At 39.9% G+C, this 13,299-nt stretch overlaps 1 protein-coding gene across 2 annotated transcripts in view; it reads left to right on the forward strand.

Moving 5' to 3' along the window:
* Positions 1-595: 595 nt before the first annotated feature.
* Positions 596-13,299, forward strand: part of ZMYM2 (zinc finger MYM-type containing 2) — a 114,215-nt gene continuing 101,511 nt past the window's right edge. For both annotated transcript variants that reach the window (XM_053672834.1, XM_053672835.1), the window contains exons 1-4: positions 596-787; positions 1,539-1,607; positions 3,964-4,154; positions 5,644-5,741. In XM_053672834.1, the coding sequence (XP_053528809.1) occupies positions 5,707-5,741 (35 nt within the window). In that variant the 5' untranslated portion in view covers positions 596-787; positions 1,539-1,607; positions 3,964-4,154; positions 5,644-5,706. The remainder of the gene's footprint in view (positions 788-1,538; positions 1,608-3,963; positions 4,155-5,643; positions 5,742-13,299) is intronic.

Below are 13,299 nucleotides of genomic sequence, written 5' to 3' on the forward strand. Positions count from 1 at the left end.
ACAGTCTACCTTTATTACCCCCAAGGGTCGAGGCGATGGTTGGTTTGGCCGCAAAGAAAGTCAGGCCGCTGACCTGACGGACCGGGTGGGGGCGGGGCGGGAGGCGGGGGCGAGGTGGGAGAGATGCGGCCCTGGCCGGGGCAGGCGGAGCAGCAAGGGAATCGAAATGGCGGGGGGTGTGGTCTGCGCTTGATGGAGTGCCTCTCCAGCCATCCCCTCAAGGGGTTCCTGAAGGAAGGGAGACCCAACCAATGGTAGTGCCCCGGGCACCTAAGCCAGCCTTCCCTGCAAGCCAATTAGAGTGTGGAGGGCGGGGCGTTTTTGGACTCGGCCGTGCCGCCGCCTCCGCCTCCTCCGCCGCCACCTCCTCCTCCTCCTCCTGCTCCTGCTACTGCTCCAGCTCCTGCTCACTGCACTAAACCCGCCACTGGACCGAGCGGAGTTGTGCGCGTCGCCAAAGGGGGTGGGTCGGGGGAGGGGAGGTTCGTTCCACGGAGCCGCAGCCAGAACCGGGTGAGGCTCGTCCCCGCGGCCTTCGCAGTCGCGGCCGGCGGACAGTGGGGGTGGGTGGGTGGGTGCAGCTCAGCTTAGGGAGGCGGAGGCTGCCGGGGAGGCGGAGATGAGCGAGGGCGGCCTCCGGAGCCTCCCACCGGCCCGGGACTAACCCCCGCGGCGCGGTAGCCGTCGCCCCTGCGCGTCGGATCCCGGGGGCTGGTCCGGGCTAGCTCATGTCACGGCGCCGTCGCGTGCGGCCTGAGGGCTGCGGGTGCGAGGCCGGGAGGGCCGGGTGAGCTCGCCGGGAGGGGGGCGCCGGAGCGGGAGGGTGGTCTTGGGCATTTTTCTTTTTCTCCGGGGGGGGGGCGGTGGGGGAGGGGCGGCCGGTCCTCGGTTTCTGGGACTCGCTGGACCCGGGGCCCCCAAGTTTGGGGGCGAGGGTCAGTGTCTGTGCCGGGCCCTTCTCCGCTCTCCCGTCCCTGGTACTGTGCGGCCTTGCTCCGCACGTATTGTTTGGCTGGGTCTCTAATGGCGGACGGGGAGGCAGCGCAGCCGGTCTCCGACTGCGGAGGGAGCGGGGGGGGGGGGCGAGTCTAGGGCCCAGGGCAAACGTGTGGGGCAAATATCGGAGATTTAAGCCCAGCGTCGATGTGAACTGCTCTTACCTTAGAGTCGGTGCCTGGAGTGACGGGAGAGTCTCCGAGTGGGCCCATTTGGGAGAAAATCCCATTCCCTTGCTGGCGTCGAGGCAACGTTTGCCCTTCCCCCGTTCCCTTCCCTGGGGCAGGTTGCATGCCCTCCGCCCGCTCCCTCCAGATTTTATCTTTCATTTAGATTTGGTACCAGATTCTTATTTTATGTTGTTTTGTTTCGCTTTACGTACGAGGGATTGTTGAGGGATTGTAGGGCTGGGCAGTGATAACAGAAGAGCCGTACCTCCTTGACCTCTATTCCCTTATCTGTTTCCTTTTGGTGGGAAGGGTTGGTTGGCCCACCTGGATAGGTTGTTCTTGATACATTTCTCATTTTTCGTCTTATCCCAGGAGCAGAAATCGTCTTCAACCCTGTGTGGTGCATCTTTGACAGAAAGAGAGAAGGAAAATACCCTCATTGTGAGTCTCTTACCCGTGATTTGTTGTTCTTAGATGAAGTTGTCAGGTTGTCGGGGTTCAGCCTTAGAACCTGTCTGTCCCCGTTATTTTGAGGGGGAGGAGCATACCGGGGCGAAGCCTAGGTAATGGTTGGGGAGGCGTCTGGGAGTGGGTACTGCTATTTGTACCGCTGCGGATACTTCTCCTGCTGCTGCAACACCAACCTCGGCAACCAGACGTTGGTCCTGCAGCTAGCTGCTCACGTTACTCAGAGGAGGGTTGCAGGGACCGAGGGCATATTTCTGGTGCCCTCTAGAGTTCCACAGTGGGAACTGAAGTTTGTTTTAAAAGCTATGCGAGCAACCATTTTTAACCTTTTTTTCTTCCTTTACGATATAGATAATGGATTTATCAGAAAAATTGAAAGAACCATTTTACTTTTTGTTTGTGTCTTATTTAAAAACTCAGATTTTGACTCTTAGTGTTCATGAGTTGTAGATCTCTTTCATGTCTGTGTAGGCATGAAGTTCGCTCCTTTAGTACTCGCAGTTCACCAACTATCGATAGTATGCTGATCACACCAGCCCACTGCTTCAGTTACTCTAGTTGCCCATCTTCTGTGCTCAGTAGTCTTCACTTGAGTCATTCTTAAGTGTGTTATTTGATTACTGTTTAATGCTTTCAATTTATTTTAAGGCAGTCTGATAATGTTCTTTACAGTAAGATAAACATAAACAAAACTTAAATCATTTGACATTAGTTACAGAATGTCAGTAAAGTTGCACTATAGGCACATGGTATTTCTTGAGTCCATTGACAGTTGATACTGTAACTTGAAGATCTCTGTGAGAAGTGAGTCATAAGTATGGTAGCTTATACTTAAATTATTAAGTCCCAAAAGGGTCGAAGGACAGTTACTTGGTGAATATTTTCTGAATACTGATTGTAAAGGATGATTTAAAAGTGACAGCTCATATTAAATATATTAGCATTCTAGGCACAGTGCACAACTTTTTCATATATTATTTCCTTTAATCTTAGCAAGTAGCCTGTAGGATAATAAAAATAGCATGTGTTGAGCCCCAGTTGTATGCTACCACTATGGTAAACTAAGTTAAAAAGTTGATTTAGAAATTTTCAAATTTATGAGTGAGAGTAGTACACTGAATTTCTATGTACTTATCATTTACGTACTGTAATTTGTACACATGTCCAAACTAATTTTAATGTCTATTGAGTAATATAATACTCATGAAAATCCAGTGATAAAGGTATTATTTGTATTTCTAGTTAGTAGAGGAAAATAATAATACCAAATGTCATTCTTGTTTTGCTTAATGATTTAGCTTGGAGTAAAAATTATTTTAAAATGCCAGTTAATGGTGTTTTAATGTGTCAGACAAGATGAAGAAAACCTGATAATTTTTAATTGACTTTGACTAAATAAGTTTATTATTTATTGGGCACTTAATATGAGTTAGGTGGTATTAGATATACTTATGAAATATGTTGACAGTTAAAATACATACTTATGGGTTTTTCTTTAGAGCATTCTTTTAAAATTTTTATTTATTTTTAGAGAGAAGGGAAGGGAAGGAAAAAGAGTGGGAGAGAAACATCAGTGTGTGGTTGCCTCACATGTGTCCCCTACTGGGGTCCTGGCCTGCAGCCCAGGCACGTACCCTGACTGGGAATCGAACCAGTGACCTTTTGCTTCATAGGCCTGTGCTCAATCCACTGAGCTACACCATAGAGCATTCTTAATAGTATGTATCACATTCCTCTCTTACCTGTCCTTTTAAAAAGTTGGGGGAAAGTTACTGGGTGGTTCCTACTTTTCCATGTTCTTTATTTTTCTTTAAAAGCTTATTTACTTATTTATTTATAGATATAGGGGAAGGGAGAAAGAGAGGGAGAGAAACATCAGTGTGTGGTTGCCTCTTGCATGCCCCCCACTGGGGGCCTGGCCTGCAATGCAGGCATGTGTCCTCACTGGGAATCAAACCAGCAACCTTTTGGTTTGAAGGCCAGTGCTCAGTACACTGAGCCACACCAGCCAGGGCCTCAGCATGTTATAGTTTTATATAATCTCTTAGGCTGGACTTTCGTACCTCATTTGATGACATAGTCTTACATCACTTAGATGTCACACAGGTGCTGATGGATGTTTTTTGACATATCACCTGTGTAAGTGTTTATAGTCTTAAAAGTTTCATTATACTTTATTTAGCCTTTGAGATAAAGTGAATCTTTATCTTTAATCAGATACTGTAGTGTTACTGTAATGGAAGGAATACGTATGAAATTCTGGAGCTCGCTCTTTGTTGTCAAAAAGCGTGGAATAATTAGAAGTTTTGTATTTTTTTTCTCTTTCCAGGCATTAGCATCTGTCTCTGCTCCGTGTAACAACATTTTAAACATGGATTATTATTATACTGAATAACGCTTGTAATAAGAAGACTTGGCATATTCAGCTTGCATGTGTTTTTTAGGGAATGCAGTGAGTCCAAACACCCATTGGATTCTTCAACAGTAATTTTATGCAGGGCATTTTCAGTTAGGAAACAGGTAGAGATGGCTTCAAGTCCATGTATTTTCCATTTTAAAAAATTTTAGTTGGTTAATTTTCTATTTCTGTCAGAGCATAGAACTGGCTTTGTAGAATTGAACAGAGCATAGAACTGGCTTTGTAGAATTGTAGGACTTTTGAACTAAGCAAACCTTAAACTTCTTATGCATAACTGCAATATGTAAAGGCCTGTGAAGTTGTCAGTGAGAAAAACTGCTGTTAGGTAAATCCATAATTTTGAATTGTGGGACCCTAGGTAACAGTTGTAGTTTATTTGTATTTTTTATTTTGTTTGTATACCAGCAAGAAAATTCTGTTTTACATAGTTGGAGTTGCAAATTTTTACATTTGCAACCTCTTTTTAAATAACTCACTTTGTAATTTTAGATTCCTGTTATTCAAATAGAGATGGGAAGAGAATTATTGAGACCAGCAGTAAACACTTACTGGTAGCAAGAGTGTTGGTCATCTTCCCCTGGCTGGGTAGCATTGTCCAGATATGCCAAGGTTGCAGGTTCAGTCCCCAGTCAGGGCACATAAAAGAATCAACCAGTGAATGTATAAATGAGTAGAATAATAAATCAATGTTTCTTTCTCTCTAAAATCAATAATTAAAAAATTTTTTAAAGTTGGTCAGCTCAGTGTGAGGTAAAATTTGGATTAAAAACACATTTCAGCATATTTGTTATTTTATTGCATATTGTAAAATACATTAGTTTTTATACCAAGTTTTAATAACACTTGAAGTATTTGGAAGTCTAGAAGAAATTTTTGTTTACCATTAAAAATGTTAATTTAGAGTTAAAAGATGTATACAGGGGATTGCAAAATTACTTGATCACATGGCTAGTTTAGGATTTGTTTATTTTAACTTCATAGCAGTCCATTGAAAAGTAGAAGTAATACAATTTTTTTTAAAGGCTGTACTTTTAGAGAGAGGGGAAGGGAAGGAAATGGAGAGAAACATCACTGTGAGAGAGAGAAATAGCTGCTTCTCACATGCCCCCAACCAGTGATCTGGCCTAAAACCCAGGCTTGTGCCTTGACTGGGAAATGAACCTGTGACCCCTTGGTTTGCGGGCTGGCACTCAGTCCACTGAGCCACACCAGTCAGTGCAGAAGTAATAAAATATAAGGAAATCCATGGTTTTTGATTTGGAAAAGGGTATAATTGTTGGGGGTTTATTTTTAATGATTTTATCAGTGTCCTGTAAGTTTTAATGTTTGTTATTATAAAAAATGATTTAAGAATAAACTTTGGATATTAGGACAGATAAATAATGAATATTTAACTGATCTGGTTTAAGAAGACATGTTTAAATACTTCATTGTTTTATGTTATCTTGTTTTTGTCTATTTTTTTTTTTGTTTTTGTCTATTTTTGTTGAAGTTATCAAATTAGAGAGAATTTCAGTCATTTTCTTTTTTTTTAAAGTTTTTTTTTGTTGTTGAATCTTCACCCAAAGACATTTTTTTCATTGCTTTTAGATAGAGAAAGAAAGAGAGACAAATGATAATGTGAGACAGAAACATTGATTGGTTGCCTTGTGTATGTGCCCCAACCAGGGATCGAACTCACAAACTAGGTATGTGCCCTGACTGGGAATAAAATCTGGAATCTTTCAGTCTCTGGGATGATGCTCCAACCAACTGAGCCACATTGGCCATGGTTCAATCATCACCTTTAATATCAATAGGCTGCCAAGGATCAGATTTCTCTTTCTTCTCCAGAGGTTCTAGATTTTTTTCTTTAATAGTGTATGTAGTGAATTTGAAGTCAAATTTGCTTTTGCGAATTTGAAGTTTAAAGATTAAAGAAATAAATATATCTCAAACTGATACAATGTTGTATGTCAGTTACAGATCAATTTTAAAATATTTAAAACATTTTATCCTTAAATTAATCATTTTAGTATGATTTAAATTAAAAAATAATATATTTCTGGAGAGAGAGGAAGGGAGGCAGAGAGAAACATCAATGTGTGGTTGCCTCACCTGCGCCCCCTATGGGGGATCTGGTCCACAGTACGACCTGATTGGTAATCGAACTGGTGACCCTTTGGTTTACAGGATAGCAGTCCAATCCGAAATAAGTCAATCAATCAATCTTTAAAAAAGTTAATGTTAAACTGTAATTTTAAGATAAATTTACTAGGAATAGGATTAATTGTTGCAATCTCAAATTAAAAAAATTGTGAAAGATCTCATAATTCTTGCAGTAGACTTACATTTAAATAATTTAGATTGAGCCCTGGCTGGTGTAGCTCAGTGGATTGAGCATGGGCTGTGAACCAAAGGGTCGCTGGTTCTATTCCTGGTCAGGGCACATGCCTTAGTTGTGGGCCAGGTCTCTAGTGGGGGCCATGTGAGAGGAAACCACACACTGATAGTTCTCTCCCTCTTTCTCACTCCCTTCCCCTTTCTCTAAAAATGAATAAATAAAACCTTAAAAAATAAATAAGTAAATAATTTAGATTGGATAGGAAAAATACTTAAATTGCTATTTCAAGTAAAATTGGGAAGCATGGTTAGAGGTTTCAGACAGAAGACAGTTCATAAAATGTGACTAATTTAGTGGGACAAATTATTGGTTTTTTACTTTATAACAATGCCATGTTTATATTACTTTTGCTGTAATTACCTGCATACCTTGTATGGATTTATTTCTATAGCATTTGGAACTGAAATCATGGTTTTCTAACTTACAATTAAAAAATCTTCTCTTGTAATGCTGGAACAATTTTATAAATCATTCATTTCAAAGAGGCCTAGGAGGAGATTTCTTGGACTATTGAGCTGGGTCAGGCTGAGAATAGTTAAGCTAATTAGTCAGGGCAGTGCAGAAGTCATTTATTCTTGAAATTATGTATTGTAACATCTGTATATCATGGAGTCATACTTAGAAAATGTTTTCTGTTAATAGTTGTTCAGCAGTTTCTTTGGCTGTATACTCGGATGAGCATTTCATGTAGACTTTGAATGCTACACTCCAGAACCCTAATTTGGAATTTTAAGTTATTGGTTAGGTCCCGTGATTATCATATTAGTGAATTGTGCATTCGGTTCTATAGAATTAAAAAAATGTTAGAGTGACAATGAAAATTTAGATTAAATGAAATTTTTATTATATCATTTTAAAAAAATTATATTTTATTTATGTTATTACAGTTTCAGTATTTTCCTTTACCCCTTCTACCTAGTACCCCCACTCAGTGAATCTAGACTGATTCCTGCTAGTACTGGGCCCGGTGCCCCTTAGCAAGAGATATTGGGTAGAGCTGGGGGCTCCATGAGGCCAGCTACCGCTTGATTTGGTAGGATTTAGGAAGTTGTGAAGCTTGAACCAAGACCAAGGCATTCACATGGAAACTTAACAGTTACTCAGATATGGCACCAACCTGCTGGTTCTGTGGCACTGTGGCACTGTGGGGGGAGGGCTCAAATAAGACATTGGTCTTGGCCCATCTTTCTGTTGGAGAGAAAACTGTCCTGCAGCTTCTGCCTTGATGCCAGACACTTCAGTTCCTTCCCCTATGCCACTGGTGCCTTTTAAGCTGCCACTTCAGTGCTGTATCTCAGAGGGAGTGAATCTGAGTGAGTACAGGTGTGGTTTTTTTAGGGGGAACTGTTTGGGACTCCAGAAATTTCTTCCACCTACTCAATTCCTGCTGGTTTTTGCAACTGTAAGTTGTAGAGACTTATGTTCCCACTAGTTGGAACCCTTGGCTGGGGGGCCTGGGTTGAGAAGGTCCCAGACCTCACTCCCGAGATGTCCCTCATGAAGTTTTATCCACTACACGTGGATGTGGGACCAGCCTGATCCATGTCTGCGCCCTTCCTACCAGTCTGGATAGATGTGGTTTATTTAATTTTTTAATTGTCAGTCTTCCATTCAACTCTGTTTCTGATGGTTCTGCTTCATGGTGGTTTTGTATTTTAGTTGTAATTTACATGAGGTTGTGCAAGGAGTTGAGCCATGTTTAACTATGCCGTTGTCTTGACCTGATGTCCTATTATACTTTAAAAAAAAAATTTATCTTTAGAGGAGAAGGGAAAGAGAGAGGGAGAGAAATATCAATGTATGTTTGCCTCTCGTGTGTCTCTTGCTGGGAACTGACCTGCAAACCAGGCATGTGCCCTGACTGGGAATCAAATCTCTATCCTCTGGTTCGCAGGCCTGCGCTCAATTCACTGAGCTATACCACCCAGGGCATATTATACCTTTTGGTTTTACATTTGTATTTGTATTTTTTCTTTGAAGCTTGTAATATTTTATTTTTATTTATTTTAAAAATAATTTTATTTAATTATAGAGAGAGGGGAAAGGAAGGAGAAAGAGAGGGAAAGAAACATCAGTGCGTTTCTAACTGGGGACCTGGCCTGCAACCCAGACATGTGCCTTGACTGGGAATTGAACTGGCAACTCTTTGGTTCACAGGCCCATGCTCAATCCACTGAGCTACACCAGCCAGGGTGTCATATTTTATTTTAAATTATTTTAGTGTGTTTTATTTCTATACCTAAAATGATTTCAGAATTCTTATATGTTCATGGTTCTATGTTTGTTTGTTTTGAAGTATTGGAAGTTTGGTCCTTGTTTTCTTTTTTCTTTTAAAAGCTTTTAATTCATTTATTTTTAGAGAGAGAGTAAGGGAGGGAGAAGGACAGGGAGAGAAAAATCTGCCCATTGCCTCTTGCATTCCCACAACCAGGGACCTGTCTGAAATTCAGGCATGTGCCCTGACCAAGAATTGAGTTTGCAGGCCAGTGCTTAACCCACTGACCCACACAAGCCAGGGCTCCTTGTTTTAATTAGTTACTTTATATCATTATTATGAAATTGTCTTAGCTTTGCATCTGTTATTACAGTGAATATTGTCTCACTTTCTATGTTGATTTTTGTCTTTAATATTGTATATTCCTATTTTTTTAACTTTAAATTTAGAAAGAAGGGAAGGAGAGGAGAAAGAGAGGGAGACACATTGATGTGCAAGAGAAACATCTATTGGTTGCCTCTCACTGGCCCCAACCTGGCCACCTGCCCTGCAGTTCAGGTTCTTTTGGTTTGCAGCAGGACGTGCAACCCACTGAGCTATGCCAGTTCAGTCTCTAGTCCTGTTTCTTAATTAAATAAGTTTAATGCCTGCCTGATAAATCATCACATCTGTATCTCCAAACATTGTTTTTGCATTATTCATCAAAGAGAAGCTTCTGTTCGAATTAGTCTTTGTCTTCCTTGAGACAAATTCCTGACTTCTGTTATTTCCTGTTCATTTCACTTGTATATCATATTTTCATCCTTGATGTCCTTGCCGAGCTGTTTTCATCCAATCTTCCTAACTCCTTTTGCATTAAAAAAAATACAACACAGTATCTGGAATAGTGTCCTGTGTTCTAAGTCTAATTTTTCTGTGCTTATTTGAGGCATATGAAATTTTAATAAACTTAAATTTGGTCAAAGATGCCATGTGGGTGTGGTTCTAATGGTATATTGGGACTTCATATGGAAAGGGATCTAGTGGAACTTAACTCTGCAGCTCTTCTGCCGAAATAAAATTTTGTTACTTGAGTGTTACAGGGGATTTGCAGTATGACATGACTTTGGGAGTCTGGTTGGGGTTCAAATCTGTTTTGCCTACAAAGGAACTTTGGGATGATGAAAATGTTCTAAAATGATATTGTGGTAATAACTATACAAATACATATATTTACTAAAATTTATCAAAGATTTCACGTAAAATAAGTAAATTTTATTGTATGCAAATTATGCCTCATTAAAACTGTTAAAACGTAATTTTGCTTTACTATTTACAAGTTGGTGATCTGTGGTAAGTCATTTCACCTCTGAGCCTTATTTTACTTATTTTGACAAATGAGTATAGTAATTAATGCCTGCTCTCCTAAGATTGCTTATGAGGTAAGGATTAATAGTATTATAGGCTATGTGACTGGCCAGTGGTAGTTGCTCAGTTAGCAGCAGCTACAATTATCCGTATGGACCAAACATGAATTTGTTGCTACCATTAATACATTAAACTCACTGAATACTCATCTGAGAGTAAAGAGGAGGATTATGTCTTCCTCTTTACCAGCTTCTCTTATTAGCTACCTTATTCGCCTAAAAGTGGGCTGAAGTGCCCTATCCTTCAGAATCTAAGCACCTTTTCCAAACTGCCAAACCTTTTCCTTTCCCCAGGCTTTTCAAAAGAAGTTCACTGACTTGTACTCTAAACAATATGCCAGATGTGCTCTTTTGAGTTTGCTAGTGACTTCTTGTCAAATCTTCAAGTGCCTCTTTTTTTGGTATTCTGTAACACTTGAAATTTATTATATTCTTTGAAACTCTCTTTGACTCCTGGGACCTTGAACTTAATATGGTTTTATTCTTACATTTCTTACCTTCTTCACTTCCCCAAAATGCTGAGACATTTAATTGTCCTTATTTCTCAAGATATTTAGCTATCTCCTGTTTTGTACTTGAACCATAGTTCATTGTGTTATAAATAGGGCATTATGTGTATTTACAGGATACTTGCTCCCTGTTCCTTATTTCAGTCTACTGCCAGATCAATTTTTTCAAAAGCCCAGCCTGAAATGATTGGATCAGTCACTTTGCAGAAACTTGAGGAGGGATTCCTTTTGGCTTATGAAACAAAATACAAACTAGTCTGGACGTTCAAAAGAAGAAATCAATTAGGAAATGTGCTATGTTTTTAGGTGTGTTTTCTGTGTTCAGTTTAGGGAAGAGAATCTGGAAATGAATATATATAAACAATAGACAATGTACAGAAATAGTATGCATATCAGGAGAGTTCTGAAGAATATTTTGGTTATAAAAATAACCAAAAATATTCTTTACTACTTGAAATCTTCAAGTAGTATAAAAATATATAAGGTGATAAATGAAAGATTCCCATAATCCATTTGTTTTGAGACCAATCTTTGCATTTTAAAATATATTCTTAGGATTTGTTCTTGCATATAGACTATTATCAACAGTTGACATTTAAAAATTTTTAAAAATTTAATTATTGTTCAAGTACAGTTTACAATTATTACTCCCATCCCAGCCCTCCCCCCAGTGCTCCCCACCTCCCTCCCATTTCCACCCCCCTCCCATTTCCACCCCCCTTAGTTGTTGTCCATGTGTCCTTTATACTAGTTAACTATTGACATTTTTGATGCAGGTGTGATATTCTTATAATCCCTTGCCTATCCTTATGTGTTGTAAAAACATGCAGCTGATTGTTTGAATTCTAGTGGTCAGTGTATCAGACTAGTTCACAACCTTGGTTCTATATGATTGAGGGATAATGTGGTACAATGAAAGCTATGTGGACTTTAGGTATAAACTCTGGTTTTGCCCATTGTATGCCACAGGAAAGTTATCTGATAACAGAATAGTTTACCATCTGCAAAATGGGGTCATAATACGAGGGGGGGAACCCATAAATAAGAATTGTCCTCTGGAGGGTGGGCCCCTTATAGCACAGGCTTCCCTCCTAGGTGAGTGTTCTAGGAACCCATCTGTATCGGTGTACCAGTTGTCATTGTTGTGAGAGGCTGCGTTCAGTTTCAGTGACTTTTTTTTTGAAGACTCTTTCAACCCATTTGCCTATTTCATGATGGGTGATTTACGAGCATACCTCCCCATATCACACTGAATGTTCAGGAGTGTTTGACAAAAATGCATGTCCCCTGTCCAACACTCCCTATTCACCGAATCTTGCCCAGAGTGCCCTTTTTTCTGTCTCTCTCCCCCTTCTTAAAAGAGTCATTAAGGGGAAATGTTTTGCTGATATGGAAGAGATGAAACAAAAAATGGCAGAAGCACTAAAAGACATCAAAATCGAGTTCAAGAATTGTTTTGAGCAGTGGAAAAAACAATACATGTATTGTATCAAATGGAGAGTACTTTGAAGGTGATTGAAGTTTATACATGTAAGAACAAATACACAATTTTTTATAGAACTTTTTTGGGTGGTCCTCATGTATTTAAGATATCTGTATATTAAGGTAGTTTTTTTTTTTTAAATTTATTTATCTTTAGAGGGGAAGGGAAGGAGTGAGGGAGAGAAACATCAATGTATTGTTGCCTTTTGTGCGTCCCCTGCTGGGAACTGGCCTGCAACCCAGGCATGTGCCCTGACTGGGAATCGAACCGCGACTGTCTGGTTCACAGGCCCGCGCTCAATCCACTGAGCTACACCAGCCAGGGCCTGTATATTAATAATGGTAGTTTTGATGAGTGTGGTACCAGGTACTGGTATGTCTTTATATAAGTGGTAATTGTTATTATTGTATTAGATGAATGATGGAATTGAGAGACAAAAGTAGAGCTCAAGTTATGAGGAGTGAATAAAGGAGAGAAATGAAGTAAGACTTAATGAGGACCTTTGCTTCAGAGCTTGTAATACTTACTAGATAATTAAAAAAAACTATATTGAGTTGTAACTGATAGGTAGGATTGACTATTTACTTTGAGAAGTTTGTCTCCTAACGGGACAAAACACCCAAGAATTTTCTTTGGTGTATAGTCCATGTTCTTTTTCTGTCTTTTTGAATTTTAAGACCAATAAGTGAACATCTAAAGAACATGTCTCTGGGAAAGAATGCTGATAAGAATTGTCATGAGATTTGGGTCTTATGAAATGGAGGTCATACGTTTTTATTTAGTAATAATCTATTACTACATCCAATAAAATTTTATTTAGTAATAGGACTACTTGGAGAAGTAGCCCTTATAGTACCTGAAGTTCAGCTTTTTTGAATTTGTGGTCCCATTGCCTTATTTTTGTTTCTTTAATCCTTACCTGAGGATATGTTTGTGAGGATTCTTTTTTTAAGAGAGAAGTGGTGAGGCAAGAGAAACATTGATGTGAGAGAGAAACATAGATTGGTTGCCTCTTGTGTGTGTCCCAGTAGGGGATCAAACCTGCAGCCTAGGTATATGCCATATTGGGAATTGAACCTGCCATGTTTTGGTGTGTAGAATGATACTCCAACAAATGGAACCACTTGGCAAGGGCCCACTGGCTTATTGATGCAGGTACTGCTGTTTCTTTAGGTGAGGTAAAGTTTAAAAAAAAAATTATTGATTATGCTGTTATGGTTGTCACATTTTCACCCCTTTATTGCCCTCTG

This window comes from Artibeus jamaicensis, unplaced genomic scaffold (assembly GCF_021234435.1).
Source record: "Artibeus jamaicensis isolate MK-2021 breed Jamaican fruit bat unplaced genomic scaffold, CSHL_Jam_final contig_793, whole genome shotgun sequence".
Lineage (NCBI taxonomy): Eukaryota > Metazoa > Chordata > Mammalia > Chiroptera > Phyllostomidae > Artibeus > Artibeus jamaicensis.